Source organism: Pinus tabuliformis, chromosome J (assembly GCF_031772625.1).
Source record: "Pinus tabuliformis cultivar Carrire ecotype Pingquan chromosome J, CPIR1, whole genome shotgun sequence".
Taxonomy (NCBI): domain Eukaryota; kingdom Viridiplantae; phylum Streptophyta; class Pinopsida; order Pinales; family Pinaceae; genus Pinus; species Pinus tabuliformis.
In genome coordinates, this window is record NC_142295.1 from 537,055,801 (window position 1) to 537,081,974 (window position 26,174).

General features: G+C 37.1%; 1 protein-coding gene across 2 annotated transcripts in view; it reads left to right on the forward strand.

Annotated features, from left to right (window-relative positions):
- LOC149228129 (DHHA1 domain protein) overlaps positions 1 to 26,174 on the forward strand; it is a 377,957-nt gene that overhangs the window by 45,476 nt on the left and 306,307 nt on the right. For both annotated transcript variants that reach the window (XM_089378055.1, XM_089378053.1), the window contains exon 2: positions 25,011 to 25,109. In XM_089378055.1, the coding sequence (XP_089234181.1) occupies positions 25,011 to 25,109 (99 nt within the window). The remainder of the gene's footprint in view (positions 1 to 25,010; positions 25,110 to 26,174) is intronic.

Below are 26,174 nucleotides of genomic sequence, written 5' to 3' on the forward strand. Positions count from 1 at the left end.
AGATTTCCTTGGCTGATTTCTCAGATCTATTCCTGCACAAGTGAAAAGAGAAAAACCCAATACCCAATATGTACAAAAATGGAGAAAATCCCAAAAACCCAAGTGTTAAAATTCAAAGTTATGCTACAAAATTTCGGATCTACACAAATAAATAACAGATGTATACAAATAATTTACAGATCTATTATATCTGAGGAGTATGAGTCCAACTCCGCTCCTAGATTTGATAATCTAAGGCTCTTAATAGCCAGATCTATCAAAATTTCCACAAAATATTTAAAAGATTTTGAAATTTTAGAGAGGTACTAGTCCAAAAACAACCTGCAGATTTTTTTATTTTATTGTTAGAGAAATCCTGAGGCTTATATGAAGTAGACTCTTCAGAAAATATTTGTTGAGAGTTGGCTTGTCCAACCGAAGACTATCCCCAAACGCTCAATGAAAACCTGAGAGATCTTCTACAAACATTAGATCAACCATCAAATCAAGTAGAGAAATAGAACAACAATAAAATTCTGAAGAAACAGAGATACCTGCTATCAGTGTTGAAAATATCGGTATCGGCAAAATATCGACGAGGGTCCAAAAAACATCTTATCAGCAATATCGGCCAAAATATCGACAAGCATAAAAAATGCATAATATATATATATATATATATATTTCCAGATTTCTAAAGATATAAAGCAATAACAACATGAACTAAACACATTGGCACATAAATATGAAGAAAGCATTGATATATAGGATGTCAAGTAGAAATGATACATCAAACTTCAAAGGCGATACCAAATCCTATTGATCCCTAATAATTGTCCAATCAAGGACTCAAACAAAATAACATCACATATCCTGTTGATCCCTGATAATTGTCCAATCAAGGACTCAAACAAAATAACATCACTCATATAAAACTTCAAAAGTATTTCATCATCATGAGTTATAAACTTATATGTAGCAAAAGTTGCAAAACAAATAAAACTAGCATGTATCTATTTGAGACCATTGGCCTCTCCCTAACAACTTTCTTTCTGTCTTGTTCAAAAATTGCTTCAAGAGATTTTTGTATAACTTCCGCACTAGAAACCATACAAGGCATTACATCTGCATCATGTGCAAGGAGTCTAGTCAGATGGTATTTCAATCGTGTAACCCCTCCTGACATCTTGGTCCCACACAATTTGCATGATATATATGCCCGATTTGCCCCACCAATAGCCTCCCCATACTCCCAAAATGGGTCCAAGGCTTTTGGCATATTTGACATTTGTAGTGAACTAATTCAAACCTAGGGCACAAGAAAACAAAAAATTGGCATTAAACCCCCAACACAAAAAATAATAAGTAATAACCAGCTCATTTAAAAAAAATTACTACACTATTTGCATTTTGCAACGTGAATGAAAAATGGCAATAAGAGTGCATAAGAAATTTGAAAAAAAAATGAAGCTTGTTGTCCAAATATGGAGAAAACCCTTGTATTGGCTCATGGGCATGAAAATCATAGCAAATGGAAAAAAACAAAGAAACAAAATGTTGGTATGCAAAGAGGCAAGCAAGCATAACCCTAAATCTATGAAAAAATCATTAACATAGGGGTTTTTAAGAACATACCTGTTAATGGAAGAAATGAAGTTTGTCTCACTGTTCTTCAATCTTTGATCCATAAAAAAAGCTTAGTTGGTGGTGATAATCGTTGTTTGATCCTCAAACCCTTCTTAACAACCACCACAAAACTCTTCCCCTTCCTTCTCCAACACTTAGAAACAGAAATGAAGAAAAAAAACAATTTTCCCTTTTTCTAGTCACAGCATAACACGCGCAGCGATATTTTATGTCGTCTTGCGATATTTTGCCGAGATATCGATGATATGTCGGAAATATCGTGATATTTTCTCAGCGATATTTCACCGAGAAAATATCGTGATATTTTCGATATTCGGCGATATCTCGTCGATATTATCATCACTGCTGCTACTTCAATCAAAATTAAAAATGTTACCTTAGATCCAACAAACTGAATAAGATACCTGTATTCAGATTATTCTAAGAGAGCTGTTGATTGATAATTTTCACATAATATTAAGTAGTAACTAAAACAATGTTACCATAAATTCATGAAGAGGAACACTACAGTACATTGAAACCCCAATGACTTTTGCATTTATTCAAAAAAGTATACAAGAGAACTTGAGAGCTCAGTACACAATCCAGAGATCGGATGGATCAACTCACAAATGATCTCCTATTTAAAGATAAATCTTCCAACGGCTAGTTCGAGTGATCCTTGTCAAAGCAATCTCGATGTTGATGAGGATTAAAATTTCTTTTAATCTCATCTGTCGAAATATTAAATTCTTGAGAATTAAATGCATTTTAATTAACCTAAAAATAAAAATTTTGAGTTAATTTCCTAAAAAAATCGACTTTGACTTAAACCTCAGGGACCAAAGGCTTAAAATTTAGCAAAATAATTAATTTACCTTAGTCCCGGAACCTTTTAAAATTTGAATTTTAAGGACGGACGAATTTTGCTTTTGGAAAATTTAAATTTACCTAGGACCCAGAATTAATTAAATTTATGGCTTATGATTTTAATTAATTTTTGGTTAGAAAATTTAATTAATTAATCTATGAGGGGATAAATTATTTTTCCAACTTTCAAGACACTTTACATCATAATTTTCACATCTTTTACATCATAAGGGGGAACAGACCCTCACGGACTACCCATTTCTGCGATACAAATATAATCTATCAGATCAAGCAATTTGTGATAAAATAACCTAACCAAATAGTTACGATTATTCCTAAATCATTTTTACATAGACTCGATCTATAACACTAGGACTCACCTAAGATACCAGGTGACAAGATACATTCTGGCTCTGGGGTAAGACTGAAGGAAAACTCTGTCGACCATTCGAGAATGGACCGGTGAGACAAAAAACCTCTCAGAATGTAGATTGTCACCAGAAAAGTAGGTTTACCTAGGCAATTACATACACGACATGGACTTGCTGAGATTATTTACATTACACACATGCAGAATGGGTTTACATTATAAGATGATGATTAAGCTGATGATGATAGTTGGACGACACGAACACATCGATCAGGTGCTATCCCTTTTGCGAAAAAGAGGGTGTACTGCTATGGGTCATTGACACATAGTGGTCAACATTTGGCTCTACTTGGGATATGTTGCTGCATTGGAGGAATGTGAGAATCTAGAATCTGCATCCACCAAAACATAGTATAACATAAGTAGCGTTGATCCAAAAAACCATCATATAATGTTAAGCACAGGAAAGATAAAGCTTTTCATTTATTAACTATCCTAATAACATGGAAAACATAAATTTAACTAGAAAATGAAATACTGAAATAATAGGGCATAAGGTTAGAAATACAATACAAAGATGCCCCATGGCACCAGATGCGTTCAATATAGTGCATGCTGAGCATTTGCCTGCTTTCAGGCAAATCTATCGGCTGTTTCTCAGATGTGCCATGTCCAATCCTGCATATGGTAGGACTTTTTCCTATCCAAAAATCAAGTTGTTCGCGACCATCTGATGCATCAAACCGCTTTCTCATTCTCTTTCTCTTGCGCTTTTTCTTTGTGGCAGGCTGTATCACTGATGATGTGGAACATTTTGCTTCAAAACTCTCAGATGAAGTATGTAAGATATGCATGACATGTCTTTCTTCATTCTGCATCTGATTCTTATTAATTTCCATTTTATCCGAGTCACCTTCAATTAGCCACTTTTCAATGGAACAAATGACCTCATAATAAGATGGAGCTTGCTGCAGCAGATAGGGAGGCTTATGATCTATTGATGTTTCCTTGTTTCTTTCATCCTCTGACTGATGCTGAAGTTTCTGTACCTGTATTGTTATGGCATCCATCTGGGTAGAGTTTTCAACCTTCATAGCACTGACTTCCTTGGCATGGTTTTCCTCCATGGTCAATAACTTATTTTGAAGACATATTTGACCAGCTTCCATAGTTTTTATTACTTTGTCATTATCTGTTTTTATGGTCATCAAGCAATGTTGAATAGAGTTTATCTCTTTCTCATGATTTGCTTGTATGATAGCTAACTGATTATTATAATTGAATTTCATGATGGTCATTTCTTCATCCATAGTTGACAATCTGTTCCGAATCGAACTTATTTCTTCTTGATAACTTGTTTCCATGGCAGTCACGTGATTTGAATGATTAAATTCCATGATCGTCATATTTTCCTCTAGGGCTATTAACTTGCTTTGCATAGAATTAATTTCCCTGTCATGATTAGCTTTCATGGTTTCCATTTCCTTAGCATGTTTTTCTTTCATGACAAGTAAATAGTTTTGCATGGAAGTCCTTTATTTCTCATGATGAACCTCCATATTCTAAGCACACTTTACTACTACGGTGGCTACGTGATTAGAGTGTTTAATTTTCATGATTTCCATCTCCTTATCACGTTTTTCCAGCTGGGCGTACAAAGTTCTCATATCCTGGGTGTAATCAGTTATCAATTTTTCTTGATTAAGCTCCGTATTTTTTACTAGTTGTGTTTCACTGAACTAAATGTCTTTAACCAACTGCTTTAGTTCTTCTATAAGATGCTTATCATTCTCCCTTTCTTTGTCGACGTTGATTTGATAACTTGTTCCTGCTTTTCCACTATCATGGATTCGTCCTGCAACGGTACAAGTGGATGACACATTCTTATATGGTGTCTTGAAATCTTTCATTGACAGTTGGATCCTTTACAAGATCACTTTCATTTTGTTGCATAGTATTAGAGGCACAAGGCGAGCTACCTTGATCACCATATCTATCTGTAAAAGCATTGATGATGTCTTGTAAAGAAGTGAAAGAATCTTCAAGACAATTATGAAACCAATTCAAAGCATCACTCTCTAAAGAAAAGGCAAATAGATGCATCTTGACATCTTCATGTTTATCTTGGGAAGAACTACAATATTTGATTATTGTATGAGTAACCATGCATGGATGCTTTCTAACAACGACTGCCACCCGAGAACAAAGGTAATTTATGAATGGTCTCTTTTGGCATGTCATGGAGAAAATCAGTAAAATGACATGGGGTAAACAAATCATCCATGATGACTTGCTTAAAGGGATAAGGAGGGACCAAATGGATGCTAGAGAGAGACCCCTGCTCAAGAAAATCAAGAGCTCCACAAGAAGTGAACTTATAGTAGAAATTCTTGTAAGAAATGGAAGAAGTGGAGTCGCCACTTGAACATGAATCTAGCTCTAAGATCCAAAAGGCAAACAACTGGATATAAGGGAGGGTTTCTTGTTTGAGAAATAATGGATGAATAAGTCGAGTCGCCACCCAAACAAGAATCGGACCGATATGTCCAGGTGCTAAAAGTGCAGTTGAAACGATTAATGAGATGACGAAAGATGAAGCGATGAAAAGATCAAATGATGCCAAAAAATGTTGTGCCGCTTGACAAGCTAATGAATGGCAGAAAAGACGAAATGATTAAAACGATGTTGAGGAAACCAAGGACAAAAAAACTCTATCCCTGCAAATGATGCCAAAAAATGTTGTTGTTGTTGGCTAAAATGAGTGATAGAATGATGAAAGATGAATGTCGAAGAGCCAAGGCCTAATAAATTAGTCGCCAACAACGGCGCCAAAAAATGTTGTCATTGCCGGCTCAAATGAAAATATGAGAAATGAGAAGAATGATGAGGAAATGTCGTTCAAACACCGAGAATAAAATATCCCCGGCGACACCAAAAAATGTTGTCGCACAGAATGTCTAGGCACCGCGACAACGACTCAGATCGGGGGCTGTCACCCTGATCCCCAATCTCTTCGTTTAAGCTGTCTCCCTACAATAGGCTAAGGGGGGTAGACCCTATGAAAATGGAATGAAGGAGAACTAGTTGGAAACCAGCCAGTTCGGGAGACACAGTGAAGTGACCAAGTACTTGATTTAGATTTAGCAATATTTATAGGATTTAATTAGATTTTAAGCAATTGATGCCAATGCCTTATGGAGTCAACTATCTTGCTAGGAAATTTAGGACCAAGTAATTGATTTGCAACTGCTGCTTGGATGAATGACTATCTTATATGAAGTGCAGATCCTAAAGCTAATATGAGATGCAAGAATCTTGGTTAATTTTAGTTAAATGCCTATCTAAGTTTTAACTCCTCGATCCTTTCTATATTGAGTTTGATTTCGTAGTAATTGATAGAAAGAAGATAAGGTGAAGCACACTAAAGTGTGATTAACGATACCTCTTCTGAAAATCTAACATACCTGGTGCCTCTGACGCTGCAGAGAGCTGTGGCTTTGACGACTGCAAGGTCACCGTTTCAAGTACTATTAAAAGTAGACTTCTCAAGCAAAGATGGATGGATACCTATCTCTCTATCGACCAAGCTTATGCTTGGAAGTAAATTTTATTCATGCAAAACTAACTTATATGCAAATGCATCAGATGATGAGAAGAAGTTAGACCCGAGGATTAGAAACACTTGTGTCGCAAAAGCCCTTAATCACCAAAATAAAATGTTCGCTTTATTGGATGAAGATTAAAAAATAAACCCCTGAAAATATTACAATTAAACCATAAGCTTATTTCAAATATTTTTTGATACAATTATAGCTCAAAGAGAACAAAAATTTCTTTGCAATCACTGTCACTAGATACTCAAAAAATACTCTGTTTAAACAAAAGGTACGCATTTTATCACAATTCCATGACAGAGTACTTAATTTTCAGAAATTAGTTTTTAGGACAGCAATAAGAAAAACTTTATGACAACAACAATATGACAATGAAAACAGTAAGCTATCAATGATATCTTTATGCAAAAAATTTACCGAAAAATTTCCAAACTTGCCCACGTGAATTATAAAATTTTTCAGCCTGTTATGATTTGATTTCCATAATTATATCAGATCTGATATGCTTATTATTGCGAGTAATTAAAACATGAAATAAACCTAATGATGAATGCCCCACTCAAGAAATTAATTCCTTAATGTATTAGACAACTTAGGAACTGATTTTAGGCTAACCCGCATGAAATTTTGCCACTGTTATATTTCAAACATCAGAAACAAAATTATTCAGAGATAACAGTCACCCAAAATGTAGATCTAGGCCAAATTTTTGATACACATAAAACATAAATGATTTATTAATGTATTTAACAAATTTTTTAGTTAATTTCAAACCACTTAGATGTGCTTTTCACCATTATTAGGAAGGTATATGACTGCTGTAGCAAACAATGAGGAAAAATATGGTTTAGAGATCAAACGCTTAGGCCCTAGGCCTTGAAGATCACTTGCCCAAGTTGCTAAAAAAATTTCAATACTTGAAACACAAATTTTTACCAATTTTTTTGCAAAAACTCACCAATGATTAGTGTCAGAAAATCAAATATTCAAATTAGAAATGGAGAAAGGGAGTCTAGGGCCAATGAGAGCTAGCACTAGGCCCAATAGAACTAGCGTTGGGCTAGGAGAAGACTAATCTAGGCTTAGGAGCCCCAAAACTTGAAACCCTTGTTTTGAAAAAAATATTTTGCTTTAGATCTTCAGATTTATTGCAAAATCTTTAATGGCTGGTCCTGCAAAAATATTTGGGACAAGATATTGCCTTACAGCGCCTAGATCTGTCTCAAAACCCCCAGATCTGCTTCAAAAATCTCAAATCTGAAGATTTACTTGGCTGATTTTCCAGATCTATTCCTGCAACAATTTTTGAGCTCAGATCTTTCCCTCCAGGGTCTAGATCTGACTCAAATCTGAAGATTTATTTGGGTGATTTCTCAGATCTATTCCTGCACACAATCTTTGAGCCTAGATCTTGCCCTCCAGGGTTTAGATCTTACTCAGATTTGAAGATTTCCTTCGCTGATTTCTCAGATCTATTCTGCACAAGTGAAAAGAGAAAAACCCAATACCCAATATGTACAAAAATAGAGAAAATCCCAAAAATCCAAGTGTTAAAATTCAAAATTATGTTACAAAATTTCAGATCTACACAAGTAAATAACAGATCTATACAAATAATTTACAGATCTATCAGATCTCAGGAGTATGAGTCTAACTCCGCTCCTAGATCTGATAATCTAAGGCTCTTAATAGCTAGATCTGTCAAAATTTCCACAAAATATTTAAATTTTTTTGAAATTTTAGAAAGGTACTAGTCCCAAAAACACTGCAGAAAAAATTTTTTATCTTTAGATAAATCCTAAGGCTTATATGAAGTAGGCTCTTCAGAAAATATGTGTTGAGAGTTGGCTGGTCCAACCGAAGACTATCCCTAAACGCTCAATGAGAACCTGAGAGATCTTCTGCAAACACTAGATCAACCATCAAATCAAGTAGAGAAATAGAACAACAATAAAATTCTGAAGAAATAGAGATACCTGCTACTTCAATCAAAATTAAAAATGCTACCCTAAATCCAACAAACTGAATAAGATACCTGTATTCAGATTATTCTAAGAGAGCTATTGATTGATAGTTTTCACATAATATTAAGCAAAAATTAAAACAATGTTACCATAAATTCATGAAGAGGAACACTACAGCACGTTGAAACCCCAAAGACTTTTGCATTAATTCAAAAAAGTATACAAGAGAGTTTGAGAGCTTAGTACACGATCCAGAGATCGGATGGATCAACTGACAAATGACCTCCTATTTAAAGATAAATCTTCCAACGGTTAGATCGAGTGATCATTGTCAAAAAAATCTCGACCGTTGATGAGGATTAAAATTTCTTTTAATCTCATCTGTCGAAATATTAAATTCTTGAGGAAGTTCAAAATTTTTAATTAAATGCATTTTAATTAACTCAAAAATAAAAATTTTGAGTTAATTTTCTCAAAAAATTGACTTTGACTTAAATTCTAGGGACCAAAGGCTTAAAATTTAGCAAAATGATTAATTTACCTTAGTCCCGGAACCTTTTAAAATATGAATTTTAAGGACTGACGAATTTTGCTTTTGGAAAATTTAAATTTACCTAGGACCTAGAATTAATTAAATTTCTGGCTTAAGATTTTAATTAGTATTTGGATAGAAAATTTAATTAATTAACCTATGAGTGGATAAATTATTTTTCCAACCCTCAAGACACTTTACATCATAATTTTCATATCTTTTACATCATAAGGGGGAAAATCCATTTGTAACAGACCCTCACGGACTACCCATTTCTGCAACACAAATATAATCCAGCAGACCAAACAATTTGTAATAAAATAACCTAACCAAATAGTTAGGATTATTCCCAAATCACTTTTACATAGACTCGATCTATATCACTAGGACTCACCTAAGATCCTAGTGACAAGATACATTCCGGCTCTGGGGTAAGATTGAAGGAAAATGTTATGTAAAAATTATCTATTATTTAAATTTTAGGGTTATTATTTAATTTTAGGTTATGATCATGCCATTCCCCAAAGGGTGCCCATGGCGTATATAAGCCAGGAACCCCCACGGTAACAATCATCATCGGTCAATTAATTATTAGTAAATATTTATATATATATATATATCTCTGCGTATCAAAGAAGTTTTCAATTCATCTGGTATTAGAGCCAAATCATCCTCGGCTCACTATCTCCAAGTTTTTTGCCATGTTTTCACTGCATCTGCCAACAATACTTGTCAACATTACACACAGTCGTCACATCTGATCCACTCTTCCATTGTGTCATCCGCCACTACAAAGAATCGTTCGATGTCCTGTCCGCCGTTATCCCTTCACTGCGTTTTCCAATTCGCTGCTACCGTTCATTCTGATCATATTCCACTGATCCACTCCGTTATCCACCCCAACACTCCACGCACCGTTCCGCCCACGCATCGACCACTGCATCGAGTCCATCGATTGCTGCCCTACCACCATTCCCTGTCACCATTCCGCTTCGCTGCCCGTGGTTCGCTTATAATCAGTCTCGTTCATTGATTTCCCTCGACCGTTTCTTCTAAGCCGACATACTTACGACATGCTACATCCATTCCCCATTGAAAACCTCGTACAAATAGCCACGCTATCGAACAGAACAGTTGTGTCTGTCCGTCATTCATATTAATTTTTTTTTTTCGTTATATATATAGTTATAATATATTTTATATATATATAACTATATTATATTAAATTATATAACTTATATTATATACGATATATAATTTATATATATACAAATATTATATAGTATATATATATATATATATATATATATATATTATTTAAGCTGGCAGATAAATACACGCCCCCACAAACTCGCTTAATGTCGACAATGACAATGGTTGATTTCAATAAAAGATTGGTTGACGCAGAGAATAAGATGAATAACAACATTGATGAGGTCAATAAAAAATTAGCTGATTTCCATAACAAGTTTAATGGGCAGGCTGACGATATCAAGAGGCTTCAGGATACAACAAATCGAATAGAAATACAGATGGAGCATCACCATGTCCAATCAGACGTGAATCAAAAAGAGACCTTAACATTGCTGAACCTCGTGTGTAAAAAGATGAATATTACACCCACACAACTACTACAAGAAAATGAAGAAAATCAAGAGCACAACTCATCAGATTCAACAAAATCAACAGACTCTCAAGAAAAAGCTGAATCCCCCAAAAAATCAACAACACCCCACCAAGAAATGAGTAACGTGACTCTTACAAATAAACAACTCTGGGATACCTTTACCAATAAACACCCTTTTTTCGCTCAACCATTAGCGACATACGAGCGAAGGGCAAAAGTCGAGATGCCTAAATTTGATGGAAACGAAAAAAACAATGTTGCATGGATAAATAAATCCGAAGAATACTTTGAGATATATGACATCAACGATGATAACGAAAAGATCAGGCATGCATCCATGAAAATGGAAGGGGAAGCATATAATTGGTATATGTGGTGGAAAAAGACAACACACGTCATTAGTTGGAGAAAATTTAAGGATGCATCCTTTAAAAGATTCCAAGGTGTAAAGGAAGAAGAGTTCTTTTCAAAACTCATCAAATTACGACAAAAAGGATGTGTGGATGAATACACTCAACAATGGGAGACCTTAGTAACACGAGTACCTGGGTTATCTGAGTCTCGTCTAATTCAATCATACGTTTCGGGACTTAAAACCCATTTACAAGTAGAACTTGAGATGCATGACATTACATCAATAGAAGTAGCAAGACGAAAAGCAAAAATGTCCGAAAAGAAATTCGAACAAATATTTTGGTCAAAATTGGAAAAAACATATTCAAGACGAAGAATACCCCAGTATGTGGACTCAAACAATACAAGATATGTTCCACCACATCGTCGTGAAGATGAAAAATCTAATGTGGAAATGCAAAGGATAAAAGAAGGTAAATGCAAAGGTTGTGGTGAGAAGTGGGACCCCAAACATAGATGTGCTAAAGGAAAAGAACCAAAGAACCTATATAATTGTGAAGCAACTATTGATTCAAATAGTGAAGATTCTGACATAGAAGAAACAGAAGATGCCCTAGAATTCTCACCCGAATTAGATGATGGAAGTATTCCGCAAGTGTCGCTATCAGCTATGACAGGTATATCACAACCTCAGACTTTAAAGTTGAAAGGACATATAAAGAAGAACAACGTAGTGGTTCTCATTGACTCTGGCAGCACCCACAATTTTTTAGATGCAACCGTGGCAAAGAGACTCAATATTTTTTCATTTCCCTTACCAAACATGAAGGTGATGGTAGCTGACGGTAAGAAGATTGAAAAAGTGGGAAAATGCCATAAGGTCAAATTGCAAATTCAAGACTTTAATTTAGAATCTTCATTCTTCACTGTACCATTAGGAGGAGTAGATGTGGTCTTAGGTATCCAATGGCTACGAACTTTAGGTACTTATGCCGCCAACCATCAAGTACAATTCATAAAATTCAAATGGGGGGGTCAGAGGTACAAATTACACGGATTCCAAGCACCAGAAAATCAAGTTGTATCATCATCTCAGATGATGAAGATGATTCGAAAAGGAGCACCTGCTTATGTAGTACAATGTCACCAATTAGAAATGTTATCTGCAAATATGATCAGTGAAGAGTCACCAGAGATACAAGATCTAATTCAGAAGCATGAAAAAGTATTTCAAGACCTACCTATGAAGATGCCACCTAATAGGGAAATTGAGCATACAATAGAAGTCAAGGCAGGGTCAGACCCCGTCAACATCAAGCCATACCGATATCCACATCACCAAAAAAAGGAAATTGAGAGATTAATCCAAGACCTTTTAAAGTGTGGGATCATCTCGAAAAGTAAAAGTCCTTATGTTGCTCCAGTGGTATTGGTAAGGAAGAAGGATGGTTCATTCAGGCTATGCATTGATTATAGAGGGTTAAACAAAATAACAATCAAAAACAAGTTCCCAATTCCCTTTATCGGCGAAATGTTGGATGAGCTACATGGCGCAAAGTACTTCTCAAAATTGGACTTAAGATCAGGCTACTATCAAATCAGAATCAGGTTGGAAGACATAACAAAAACGATATTCCGAACACACGAAGGTCACTATGAATTTAAAGTATTGCCGTTTGGATTAACCAATGCACCAACAACGTTTCAAGCAACTATGAATGAATTATTTCATCCACATGTTAGGAAGTTTGTATTAGTATTCTTTGACGATATTCTAATTTACAGTAAAACTTGCAAAGAGCACTTACAACATCTGGATAAAGTTCTTACACTATTAGAAGAGCATCAGTTTTATGCAAAAAGATCCAAGTGCACCTTCGGAAAGGAAGAAGTAGAATACCTTGGGCACATTATATCCCATGAAGGCGTGAAGGTGGATCCTAATAATATCAAAGCTATAAAAGAATGGACCAATCCTGTCAATATATCCAAGCTAAGAGGATTCTTAAGTTTGACTGGATACTACTGAAGGTTTCTTAAAAACTATGCACATATAACTGCGCCTCTGACAAACCTTTTAAAAAAGAATTCATTTCTATGGGATGAGGAAGCAGGAAGGTGTTTTGAAAAATTAAAGGAAATTATGTCTAATGCCCCCGTATTAGCAACTCCAGATTTTTCTAAACCATTTATCATTGAGTGTGATGCTTCCGGATTCGGTATAGGTGCAATATTAATGCAACAAGGGCATCCAATAGCTTTTGAAAGTAGGAAGCTCAACAAAAGAGAACGCCTCAAATCCACATACAACAAAGAGATGCTCGCTATTATGCACGCACTAGCTAAGTGGAGGCAATATCTTTTGGGAAGTAAGTTCTCCATTCGAACAGACAATAACAGTCTCCATCACCTCCTTCAACAAAACCCACTTTTCGAAGAACAACAAAAATGGATTGAAAAAATTGCCGCCTTTGACTTGGAAATACTACATAAAAGAGGAAAAGACAATGTAGTAGCAGATGCCTTATCCAGGAAAGACGAAAAATCAACACTATTTGCAATCTTGGTTGTTGTTTCTAAATGGCTTAATGAAATTCGAAGTGAATATGCCAAGGATCCAGAAATAACGGCAATAATCAATAACCTTCCCAGCAACTCAAAATTTGAGTGGAAGAATGATATCCTATGGTACAAGGGAAGAATCTATCTAAATACAAATTCCAAGTTTAAATTTAAGATACTCAAGGAGTCACATGACTCACCGTCAGCTGGACATGTAGGATTCTTTAAGACTTACTACAATGCACGTCAATCCTTCTTTTGGAAGGGAATGAGTCGCGATATTCAGAAGTATGTAGCAGAGTGTGACACATGTCAAAGGAATAAAAGTGAAAATATTACGACACCAGGATTACTTCACCCTTTAAACATTCCAAATCAGAAATGGGAAGAAATTTCGATGGACTTTATCGAAGGATTACCAGTATCTGAAGGCAAGGACAAGATTTTCGTAGTAGTCGACATATTCACCAAATATGCTTTCTTTATGGCAATAAAGAAATCATACTCAACAAAAGAAATCACTGAAATATTTTGCAAAAATATATATAAGTTACACGATTTTCCGAAGGTCATTGTGAGTGATAGAGATGCCAAATTCAAGGGTAATTTCTGGAAGGAGTTGTTCAACCACATAGGAACCTACCTAAATATGAGTTCCGCTTATCATCCTCAAATGGATGGACAAACAGAGGTTGTCAATAAATGTTTGGAGGCCTACCTACGTTGCTACGCTAAAGAAAAACAAAATAAGTGGGCTCAATGGTTACATCTCGCTGAGTGGTGGTATAATTCTACTTATCATACATCAGCAAAAATGACGCCATTTCAAGCTTTATATGGGTATGAACCCCCAAAATGGAAGGATCTAGTTGTTGTCCAGACAAATCTACCTACTGTTAAAGATCAACTAGAAGAAACCCAAAAAATCGTCCAAATATTAAAAGAAAACTTGAATAATGCAAGGAATCGTATGAAGCAACAAGCAAACCGAAACAAAACCGAAAGAGAGTTTGAAGTCGGAGAATGGGTGTTTGTCAAGCTCCAACCATACAAACAATTATCCTTAAAACAGAAAGGAAAAAACAAATTGGCACCAAAGTTCTATGGACCTTATCAGATCAACAAAAAGATTAGCCAAGTTGCGTATGGTTTAAGCCTTCCAGAGACAAGTCGTGTTCACAACGTCTTCCATGTATCCTGCCTTAAAAGGGCACTAGGCAACAATCAATCAGCGCAAACAACGCTTCCATCTCTGGATGATGAGGGAAGGGTCATTCTAGAACCAGAAGGTATTTTATCTACTAGAGAAAGAAAGCTTCGACATCGTACAATCAAGGAATATCTGATCAAGTGGAAGGACTTACCCGAAGAAGACGCTTCTTGGGAGAATGAATCATTTTGTCAACAACATTCGTCGTTACGTATGCTTTGAGGACAAAGCATTCTTTTGAGAGGAAGGCAATGTTATGTAAAAATTATTTATTATTTAAATTTTAGGTTTATTATTTAATTTTAGGTTAATTAGACGAAAGGGCCCTTTCCCCAAAGGGTGCCCATGGCGTATATAAGCTAGGAACCCCCACGGTAACAATCATCATCGGTCAATTAATATATATATATATATATATATATATATATATCTCTGCGTATCAAAGAAGTTTTCACTTCAGAAAACTCTGCCAACCATTCGAGAATGGATCGGTGAGACGAAAAACCTCCCAGAATGTAGATCGTCATTAGAAAAGTAGGTTTACCTAAGCAATTACATACACGACATGGACCTACTGAGGTTATTTACATTACACACATGCATAATGGGTTTACATTATAAGATGATCATCAAGCTGATGATGATAGCTGGACAACATGAACACATCAATCAGACGCTATCCCTTTTGCGAAAAAAGGGGGTGTATTGCTATGGGTTGTTGACACGTAGTGGTCAACACATACCTTGAGTTCCTTAATCTCTTTTGTGGACGATAGCCTTTTTCATAATCATTAGGAGCATCTCTTCTCCTGTTATCATCTCTCCTTTTATCATCACCTCTTCTATCATTGAACTTGCTGTTGCTGAAGCTATGATTGTTGTTGGACCTTGGAGCATCTATCTTTTTCGAGCAATCTTCGGCATAGTGACCATGCTTGTGGTAGTTGTCACATTCAACTTTTGATAATTACCTTTCGAATATTCTATTGGAATCCTTGGAATTTGGAGTAGACTTTCTAGAATTGGATGGTCTTCCTCTTCCTTTCCTCTTCTTGTCTTGAGCAACAAATGTAGAGGGCTCTCCTTCTTCATGGGTTTGAATCCTCCCTTTGGAGATCATCTTGGATTCTTCTTGAGTACCTTTGCCAACCAACTCATCAAATGTCGGGAATTTGTCACTGTTGCTTATAGTAATGATGATAGTTCCCCAAATAGGAGGAAGACCTTGAAGAGTGACAAGCACTAGATCGCTATCGGATATGGTTTCTCAAACAATCTAAATTGGTCCCTGAGTTGGGTTATCCTCATAACATAGGATTGCACAGATTCCCCCTTGTTCATCTTAATGTCTTTGAGTAGATTTTTCAAGGAGACGATGTGATTCAAATTGTTGACATCATGCATCCCAACCAACTTATCATAAATGTCCTTAGAATTATTCAATTTTCCAACATAAGTAAGAAAATAATCTTTTAAAGAATCAATAAGATTTTTCTTGGGTTTGAGCTCACCTTTCTTATATTTTTACATGGCAGTGGTAGGAGCATTTTCTGGTGGCTTAGGTGCTTTTCCTTCCACATACTCCAAAACATAATTATCATCCAATATAACTTCCACCCTAATCTTCCAAGCAACAAAATTTGACGAGTCACCTAGCTTCTCTGTATCCTTGAAGTAAAGAGGTAGGCATTTTGACCAAGTCAAATAAGCTCCTTTAACTTCTTCCAAAGATGTTTGCTTCAAAATTGATTGCTCTTGTCTCTTGTTTTCTTGGGCTTGTCTTCACCTCAACTCTAATACCATGTTAATTTTCCACTATTCTTGCTTAGAACAATCACTTAATTTAATTCTTCTTCAATTAACAATCACTTTTCAAACAAATTCAATCTTCCAATGACCAATATTAATTGTAGATAGAACAATACTTCAAATGCAATTAAAGACAACCAAGAACATGAAATAAGAAAGACACAAGATTTGGTCAAAGACCATGAAAAAACCCCACAAAGGGGAAAACGCTTTCAAAATTCTTCTTCTATTAGATTGTCATCAAATGTTCAATAGAGAGATACAATATTTCAATCCAACAATGAGTCAAAGGACAACAACTTTGACCAATCAAATCAACTAACCAATATCCAATGAGAGATGAGCCCAAAAGTCAAATCTAGTCCAAAGTGAAAGTTTGCAAATTTTGGTCAAAGTCAACAACACTCAAAGATGCCCTAACCAGTCAATGTTCAGTAGTCAAAGATGCTTCAAATCAGCTCGATTAATACTCAAAATATTCGACCTTCCTTGTTGGTCAAAATCAAGTCAAAATAGTCTCAAAAGAGCTCGATCAAAGGAGACAGTAAGTTGCGGTCAAACTGTAGATTTCTCCAGTGAAACTTCAATCAACAGACCTGTAGTCAACCCTAGTCAAACTACCTAGAAAAGTTAGATCTCTGCACAGAAAAATTTGGCCTCCAAAAATCGAATTTTGCAAGTGTGAAAATGCCAAGTCAAACTTGGTCAACGACTACCCAATCACAAAATCAACGCAGAAAATTAGGATTCCCTTCCTCCCTTTGCATGTGTGAGCTCGGCGACCTTGCTTCAAACTTGTACGAACCAATCATGAGAGGAGAGAGAGAGAGATGTGTTGATGTGATGTCCAAATGAGGTTGCCTTGAACTGTATTTATATGCTTCTTTGGAGACCCAATTATGACTTTAGGCTGACCCGAACTTTTGTGTACTTGAGGGTTTTCTATTAAAAATAATATTTTTCCTTGACCAAATTAAATTCTTCTAAGGGAAAAAAGGGTCGTATCTAGATGAGGAAGGCTGCGTAAAGGAGGGAATTTATCCCTGAGCTGCCAAATTAATAGTCTTGACTTAAGGATGTGGATGAAGGGCGCCAATCCCCATGATCGATGACCACCAGCCCAAAGAATGGAGATGGATAATACTGAGAGATGGAGAGTCGTAGGTATGGATTATTTTGGACATGCTACTATTAGTTTTTGTAGCATCGGATGTGTCCTAGCCACAAAATTTTGTGGAGAGGCTAGAATATAGGAGATCTCCAAAACCCAGAGATCGTTTCTAAAATTCTACCTAGAAATGAACTAATTAGATTATTAGCCAATTTTTAAATATTTGATAAGTCTTAACTTAAGGAATATGGTTAATTAATCAGAATTAATTAAGTCAAGGTGTGAATGTTCTAGAAACTCACATGGATCGACTTCTAGTTAATCCTAGCCATCGATAAAGATTTAATCTTAGTTGTTGGAGTCCCAACAGAGGATTATAAGAAGAAGTCGATAGGCACTTGGAGAGCACACTTGAGCAAAAATTGCTTGTGCAGATCGAGCTAGCAGTAGTAGAGTTCGAGCCAGAGAGGGACGCAGTGTCAATGAGGGGCAGGGACAGTGATCCAGAGGAATATTTCCAGATATGGAGAGGGTGAGTTATCTCTAGTGCAGAAGCGAGAGTGCTGGAACGCGAGTGCAGGAACACGTGAGTGCAGGAAAGCGTGAGTGCAGAAACACGAGTGCAGGAACACGTGAGTGCAGGAAGCGTGAGTGATGGGATTGCTTAGGGAATATCTCTGCTAGATTTTCTTGCTGTTTGGATTGCTAGTTGGGCATCCATAGATGTACTCAGATTTCAGTGCTGCATAATAAAATAAAACCCTCACTGCTACATCGATTTTCCCAAGTTGGGTTTTTCTAGGGACATTTGTCCAAAAATAACTGCATTATCTTGTGTGTGTGCTAGCGTTTCTTCCAGCGTTTATTCTTCTGCAATTTTATTTGTGTAGGTTGTAGTGTGAGTTATTCAATATTTGCTATAGGAAACAATAAATAAATTGTTAATTTAATTAACAATTAGGAGAATAATTTCCAATTGCTGCAATAGGGTTCGAGTTTCCGAATTTTCACAGCTACATCAATCAATGCTTCCTCAGTAGTGCCCTTCCTAAACCCTAAGGCCTTAGAGGAGGTGCCACTGGACTAGAGTCAATGACTAACCTCCTAGATAAAATGTGGGAACAAAAATACAATTAAAATGGTCACGTTACCCACCACTTGTGGGTGACCCCTATAGGAGAAAATTTTCTCCTAGATTTGTTTTCAGTCGGCAGCCAGCAACTCCTTGCAACCACCAGAGAGCTCGAGGTATCACTATTCTCCTCCACCTGAGTTAGCCATTGTGTGCCCTCGCTCATTTGTCATTATCATATGTTTGAAGGTGGGCCATTTAACCCCAAAGATATGACTTTTCATTATGTAATTGGGTATTTATGCTTGCTTTTCTTGGGCACACTTGGACATGGATTGGTGGGGGGATTTGACAGAAAGAACGCGCTTTGACTGTATTCTTGTTTCCTTACCTCAACTAGGGGAGTTAATCCTGTACTGATGAAAAGAGATTTTGGGTTAAGGCCAAAACCCCTTTTCTTTACAATAGTTCGATCCTGTGACCTATGGGTTATGAGCCCATAAGTCTATCGGAAGCGTTAAATATGTGTTTGAGCTTCAGAATCCGGGTCCATTCAACTTATCGAAGCCCATTACACTATCGGGAGTGTGATTATGCATTCTAGTTATAAAAAACTCGGGACAACCACTTTATCGCAATACACAGGAATGTATAGAAACGCATGGAAACTCCGCTCCGAACCCTTTGTTCGGACTTCAAAAACAATTCATCTGGATCTATATATCCGTTGGGTCCGCTCTTCAGACCTTTCCACAGTGCTCCAATTGCCCTGACCTCCGATCGCCGATTTATCACTATCAGCGTATCGACGTTCCACCACATCGGCGCTATCGCAACATCCATTACTGTTAGCCCTTTGACCTCCCCGATTGCGATCAACGATTAGATCTAGACCGTCGATCTGGCTTCCGATCCGATGGTCCATGTTCCATCGCATCATCGCGATCGCAATCATTCAAGGCCCGTTCCGATCAGTTCAATGCGCCGACCCGATATGCCTTTCGGACCCGATAAGGGTATAGGTCCCGTCTATAAAATTTCAGGTCCGGATTTCAGACTCAGAATATGTTTTCGCTGTTTCTTAATGTAACTGGAATTCGGCTTGCCTTCAATGGATTTCTGCACTTAACACTGTTTTCCACCATACTCTGTTAACAAAGGATAACTCCACATATAACAATATTTCATTGGATATCCATCGATTCTACAGTGATTGATGGTCAATCAACACACTTACAAACAGGACTTCAAGCCATTAACGCATATATATATGAAATACACATAGGCGCACAATTTCACACTAAACACACATTTTCCTATTGGACATGGCATAGTTACAAATCTAAGGCATTTCAGCCTTAGGAACAAGTTCCCTATCGATTACATGTTGTTCACTCGGCTTACACAAATTCTATCTATCTCTCTATCTCGTCTCCTTGTAGAACACGCAGGTTCATCAGATATATATATATATATATATAGATATATCTATATATAAGGAAACATTGGATTGGATCATTGTGAAGGATCCGATCATATCCTTTCCTCAAAACCCTCAACTAATCGCATACATGGCAGATTACATTTAATTTAAGTCTTCTAAAGATTTATCGGTTCTATCATTTAAGCTCTGTTTTAACAGAAATTCCTTGGTTTTGCTCGATGGTCCACGTTCTCCTCCTTGCTCCGCTTTGGGTTCCTCCTTTAATTAAGGGGGGGTTGGATGCTCCTGCATCATGTACCCTAGTCCCGTGGGATCTCCTATATTGGCTGCTAGCTTTAGGAATGACACTGCATGGGAAACCCTAATTTTGGTTGCATGGTCCCGCTTCCAGACACCATATATTTCACTTTGCTCTGCTCATTACAAGCCCTTTTCACATTTTCCCCATCTGGGTCCACATTTGTCCATTGGGTCTGCAAGGTGTTATCCTCCCCCTCCCCTTGTGCACACTTTGGGTCAGGCATGGAACAATGCCTCGAAGGTTGATGTAGCTAAAAAGAAAGATAAAATTATAATTTGGTCACTTACAATACGAAGTGTACCACTAAATGCAAAAGATGGTCGGGACATAAAAATTTAGCACGTGGGCAAAATTCAAACAATGAGCTCTACCCCCTATCATTATGGCCATCACCCTAGTGGCACCTATGAGTGCCGCCAACATCATTAAGGAACCCATGATTGTCCCAACCCTTGGTGGGTGATGAATTGCCCACCCTTAAGGGGGGTAATCACTGCTACATCATGCACATCATGCTCTTATAGACTTATCCCCTGGAGCCCCGAGTAGTAAAAGAAAGAAAAATCAATGAAAGGCAAAAGACATATGAAGAAGGGTGGAAAAACAAAGATCGGGGTAACTCATGTACCACAATTTCTCCCTCCTACATTCATATACCCAAGGTGTGGGCTTCTCCCATTCTAGCTTCCCTTGTACCATGGCATGTGACTTGGAGCCTTCCTTATTGCCCCACTCTGTTCCATCATCATTTCACATGATACCTGCCATTTGATGAATGTACCATGGGCCTGTCACTCCCTTAGAGGTTGAAACCACCTAATAGGGTCCTTTATTAACCTCTCTTGTCGAGCAAGGTAACTCTTATACATGTTCAAAGCCTAGTTGGAAGGGCATGCCACCATGAAGTGTCCACTTTTGCCCTTGATTAGAAAACCTATTTACTCAATTACGCTAAGTATTGGAAGGTGTAGAGACGCATTTGATATTATATAGGATTGCAGGTGGGTTTCATCTTGGACTTGGCCTCCCTATACAGGAACCAAGCCCTCCAGAGGTCCACAATGACATTTGTAGGGTGAGCGTTGAGAGGCATGGGCCTCCACCACAACAAAGCATTGATTGGCACACCATGGGCTTTTTCAACACTACATATTTCTTGTTCATGCCGTAGTTATACAAAGATGATGATGCACTTGGACCATGTTTCCCAGCCGGCCATACATTTGCACCAAACACTTGGTAGCTGATCTAAGGCCCAAATGGGGTTTTGTCTCATCCGGAGAGACACGGGAGGGCATGCATCATCTTCTAGCCCTCACTGATGGAGCATTGACTTGTTATTGAGCCACTAGAGACCCATGAGACCATTGATTGTGCCCCACAGCCACTTGGGAGCACCACAAGATGTTTTGCTTGGAAATCAAGGGGCCACCCCCTTGATCATCATTTTTGGAGCCCTCCTCTTCATCATGGTACTTTGAAGACTCATTTAGGCCTTCCAATGGCCCTCTTGACCATTATTCTAGCATTTCGGCTAGTTTGGATGGCTTATTTTTCACTTATTGAGCTATTTGGTGGGCTTGTCACCAAAGTTATTGTTATTTGCACATTAAAATAATAATAAGGGGCTTAATTAGGCTAATTAGACCATTCGAACTTGTGAGAGGCTCATATAAATCAAAGGAGAGCCTCATTTGTAACTCATCATCACTTGGATTTGGTTCTCTCTTGTAAAAGGAATTCAGACTTGCAATTTTGGATGAAATTTGGATGTTGGGACACACTTTGATATTTGGAAAATTTTCGCTATCTTTTCTTGGAGTTCCTTTTTGCAATGTTGATGGATGGATATACACTCATTGTCTTGTAAGTGCTCTTTGATGCTATATTGTCTTGTAAGTGCTCTTTGATGATATACACTCATTGTCTTGTAAGTGCTCTTTGATGCTATACAATCAATGGTCCCATAGTGTTGTTATGCCTTCTAGTTTTAGCCTACAAACTAGGCCTGCTAGTTTGTGCTGCAACATGTCAATCATCCAATTTGTCTTGTGATCCATATTAGTATACCCATTACATTAAATGAAAGCACATGCTTGCAAGAATGGTTAAAGTACCTCCCGATAGATGACACACCTTCCTTCAAGAAGAAATGCTAGATGGGAGAGAGATCTGACCAGAGCAATAGGTGGAGAATCCTGACGTAATGTTATGTGCTGATCATCATAGGGCTCCTGGCCAGCTGGCTGTCCAAAGAGGAGAATTTTTTTCTCCTAGGAGTTACCCACTTTTCGCTATCTTTTCTTGGAGTTCCTTTTTGCAATGTTGATGGATGGATATACACTCATTGTCTTGTAAGTGCTCTTTGATGCTATATTTTGCCTTGTTAAATGTCTAATGTGTGGAATCTCATTTCACAATGTTTAATGTGCCCTAATTCTAATGCGAATTTGTGAGAACATTAAAATTGTTGGAAGAATTGCATGCATTACTCATAGGCAATGACGAAAGAATGTTCCTAGAGGTCAATTTTGTGTATTGTATCCTTGAAACTCCATTGAACATTGTCATCGAAGTATATAATTCTATTGTGGCTGTGTTGTTGCCTCCCTAGGGTTAGCGTAGCTGCATTAGGTCTCCTTGAAGAGCAAAGATCATCAAATCAACGTAAGCCTTGACTCCATTTTTCCCAATAGGCAGGCATTGGTCTGGAATCCTTGGTGATCACGTTAACTCAACGAAACATCATTCTTTTCACCTTTTTTTAAGTTTCCGTCCCTTTAAGGATAGGGAGGTTTGCTAGGGTTTGGTGCGAAATTTTAGGGAAGAGGAATTTCGGGATTCTGCCTAGACAAATTTCTTTATTTGTGTCTCCTCTAGGCATCCTCCAGTTTTGAACGATTTCCGATTGTGGAATTTCAAATAAATTGATGCCCTACCTATCACACCAAGAGGGAACCTTAGAGGCTAATCCTCAACTTAGGGATTCCTTAAAGGCTTTTGCTCGAGTACTCATTGGAGGAAATCTTAAACAACCTTTTCTCTTGACTACCCTGACCTTGGATGTACTTCTATCTCGTTACATATCTCAACCTTTGGTCTCATGTAGCGATCTATTACAAGGGGTTTTGCTTCTCCCAAAGCTTGCACTTTTATTGAGCCTTTCCATTGAATGAGCCGCCTTGCCTCACATCAAGCCTATCCTAGGAACGTTTATCTCAAGTGAGGGTTACTGTGACTCCTCCTGTCGATGAAAATCTGAGAAGAGAAAGGGACATAGGGTGTGGTGACAGTGGGCCTTTGTTCCATAGTGTTGTTATGCCTTCTAGTTTTAGCCTACAAACTAGGCCTGCTAGTTTGTGCTGCAACATGTCAATCATCCAATTTGTCTTGTGATCCATATTAGTATGCCCATAACATTAAATGAAAGCACATGATTGCAAGAATGGTTAAAGTACCTGCCGATAGATGACCCACCTTCCTTCAAGAAGAAATGCCAGATGGGAGAGAGATCTGACCAGAGCAATAGGTGGAGAATCCTGGCATAATGTTATTTGCTGATCATCATAGGGCTCCTGGCCGGCTGGCTGTCCAAAGAGGAGAATTTTTTTCTCCTAGGAGTTACCCACTTTTTGGTGGGTAGCAGGCAGTTGTGCTCTCTTTCAACAACCTCTTAAATATAAAATTAATAAATTTATCTCTATTTTGCAGATCTGGATTAAACCAGATTTGCCGTAAGTCTAAGAAATCACTTAATACATTATCTTTTACTAGACTTGTATTCTGTTTCATAAATTTGGAATTTACAGCTGAAATATTAGAAACCGGATTTATCCAAAGTCCTAGAGAGCTTCCCAATCATTATCCTTTGCTAAGACTGAGATTGCTTTAGGGATGCCCCCTTGTGCTAGAGGATAGCAAGCTTAAAGAGAGGGAAAGTACTACCAAGGTGATAGTGGGTAGCCTTTCTAAGTTGCCCTTAGGGTTTCACTTTGTGGTTGGGATGTTTACACCTTAAATGAGAGTTCAAGTGGTAACAGATCGAAACCTTAAACACTTTATATCATCTGGTCTTTTTTTCCATCTTATGTGATTATCTTACAGCCTGCTTGATCTTTTGTATGTAAGAAGTTTGGAATTTTATTCATAGATTTTCTGTTATTCCTCATTGAAAATGCTTTCTACTTTTCTGAAATATAATTATTTAAGTCAACATATATCCCTATGCTATATAATTATCATTTATGATCATTGATGCAAAATCTTGTTTTCTTATACATTCTCTTATTATCCTTATATGATACCGTAAATTCCATGATTTATATGAACCCCATTTTTCTGCGTAGGTGTACATAACTGAGTAACTAGGACATCATTGGGGTGTTGAGTTTGTATTTTGGATGACAAACATCATTAAAATTAGCTTTTATTTCTCGTGTTCTAATTTTTATGAATGGTGTTCTTATAGATGTAATTTTACTGGATGTTGTGTATTTAGATACTCAACAGTCTTGGAATTAATCTTTTATATCATTGTGCAATGGTTTATTATTTGTTTCTTTCAGAGTTGAAGACCTTCCCATAGAGGACTTTGAAGTTATCTACCTTCTGGACTTTGTGGGTCCTAATGGTTTTGTCAGCACACTATGTTCGAAAGACAAAAGGTTATACCACTAGTCTGGAATTTTTTTCCTTTTATTTCTTGTGAATCTGAACTGTCTTGAAAGATCAATAGACAATCATTCAGAAATGTTGTATTGAAGTAGCAAACAAAATCTACTTTCACTTGTATGATGGGCTTCTCTGATGAAACAGCTTATAGATCTTCACACTAACAGAATGCTTATTATGTAAAGGGTTGAAGAAAAATTGTCAACAAACATAACAAATATCTCAATTTTCTATACTTGTGCTAAATATTGGTCATTCTGCAGACACGTTTGCAATAAAACTGGGGCATTGATCAACTTGACAAGGATGATTAATGAGTAATCCTGGTCGTAGCAATACCCTATACACTTTGTTTTAGGCAGGCAATTAAGAAAGCTGTTCAAATTTGAAGGGTTCTAAAAGATGGAATTCGGTAGATAACATCAGCAGATATAGACAGAATTATCAAAATCTAGATTTCTTCATCTATGAAGAGATATGCTCATCTCCACTTGATACAAGAACCTGCTACATAGAAAAGGTAATGAAACTAACTCATGGGCAATCTTGGTAGATTTGGGCCTGTTATCACAAAAATCTAGCAGGCCTAGTGCAAAGCCTCACTAGGCAGATCCAGACCTTGTGGAAACAAGAGATTGGAAACAATTGTCACCTCAACAGCCTTTCTCCAGCTATTTAGTGGCAAATTGAACCACAAGGTAGGCTTCCCTATACATAGATCACCTAAAGGATATTCAACAAGATTTTAATTTGATGGAAAGGTCCAATGATTGGGATAGGGTACTGGTGGAGTGAGGAGGGCTAAGATACTCTTCACCAAATATTTTGTTCATGTTTCCACTCAAGAAGTGAAGCAAAGAAAACAGATTTTGTGTTTTTGCCAAATAATTGAATGTGGAAAAGGAAGAAAGGATGGATTTACTTACAAAGCTTTTGGCCTTTCCAACTTTTCCTTGCTTTGAGCCATTGGATCAACTAGTTTGAGAGAGGAAATGTTTCTTCCATATATGCATATTGGAGCACCGGTACAAGGGTTGGGCAATTTTTCTTAGATGCTT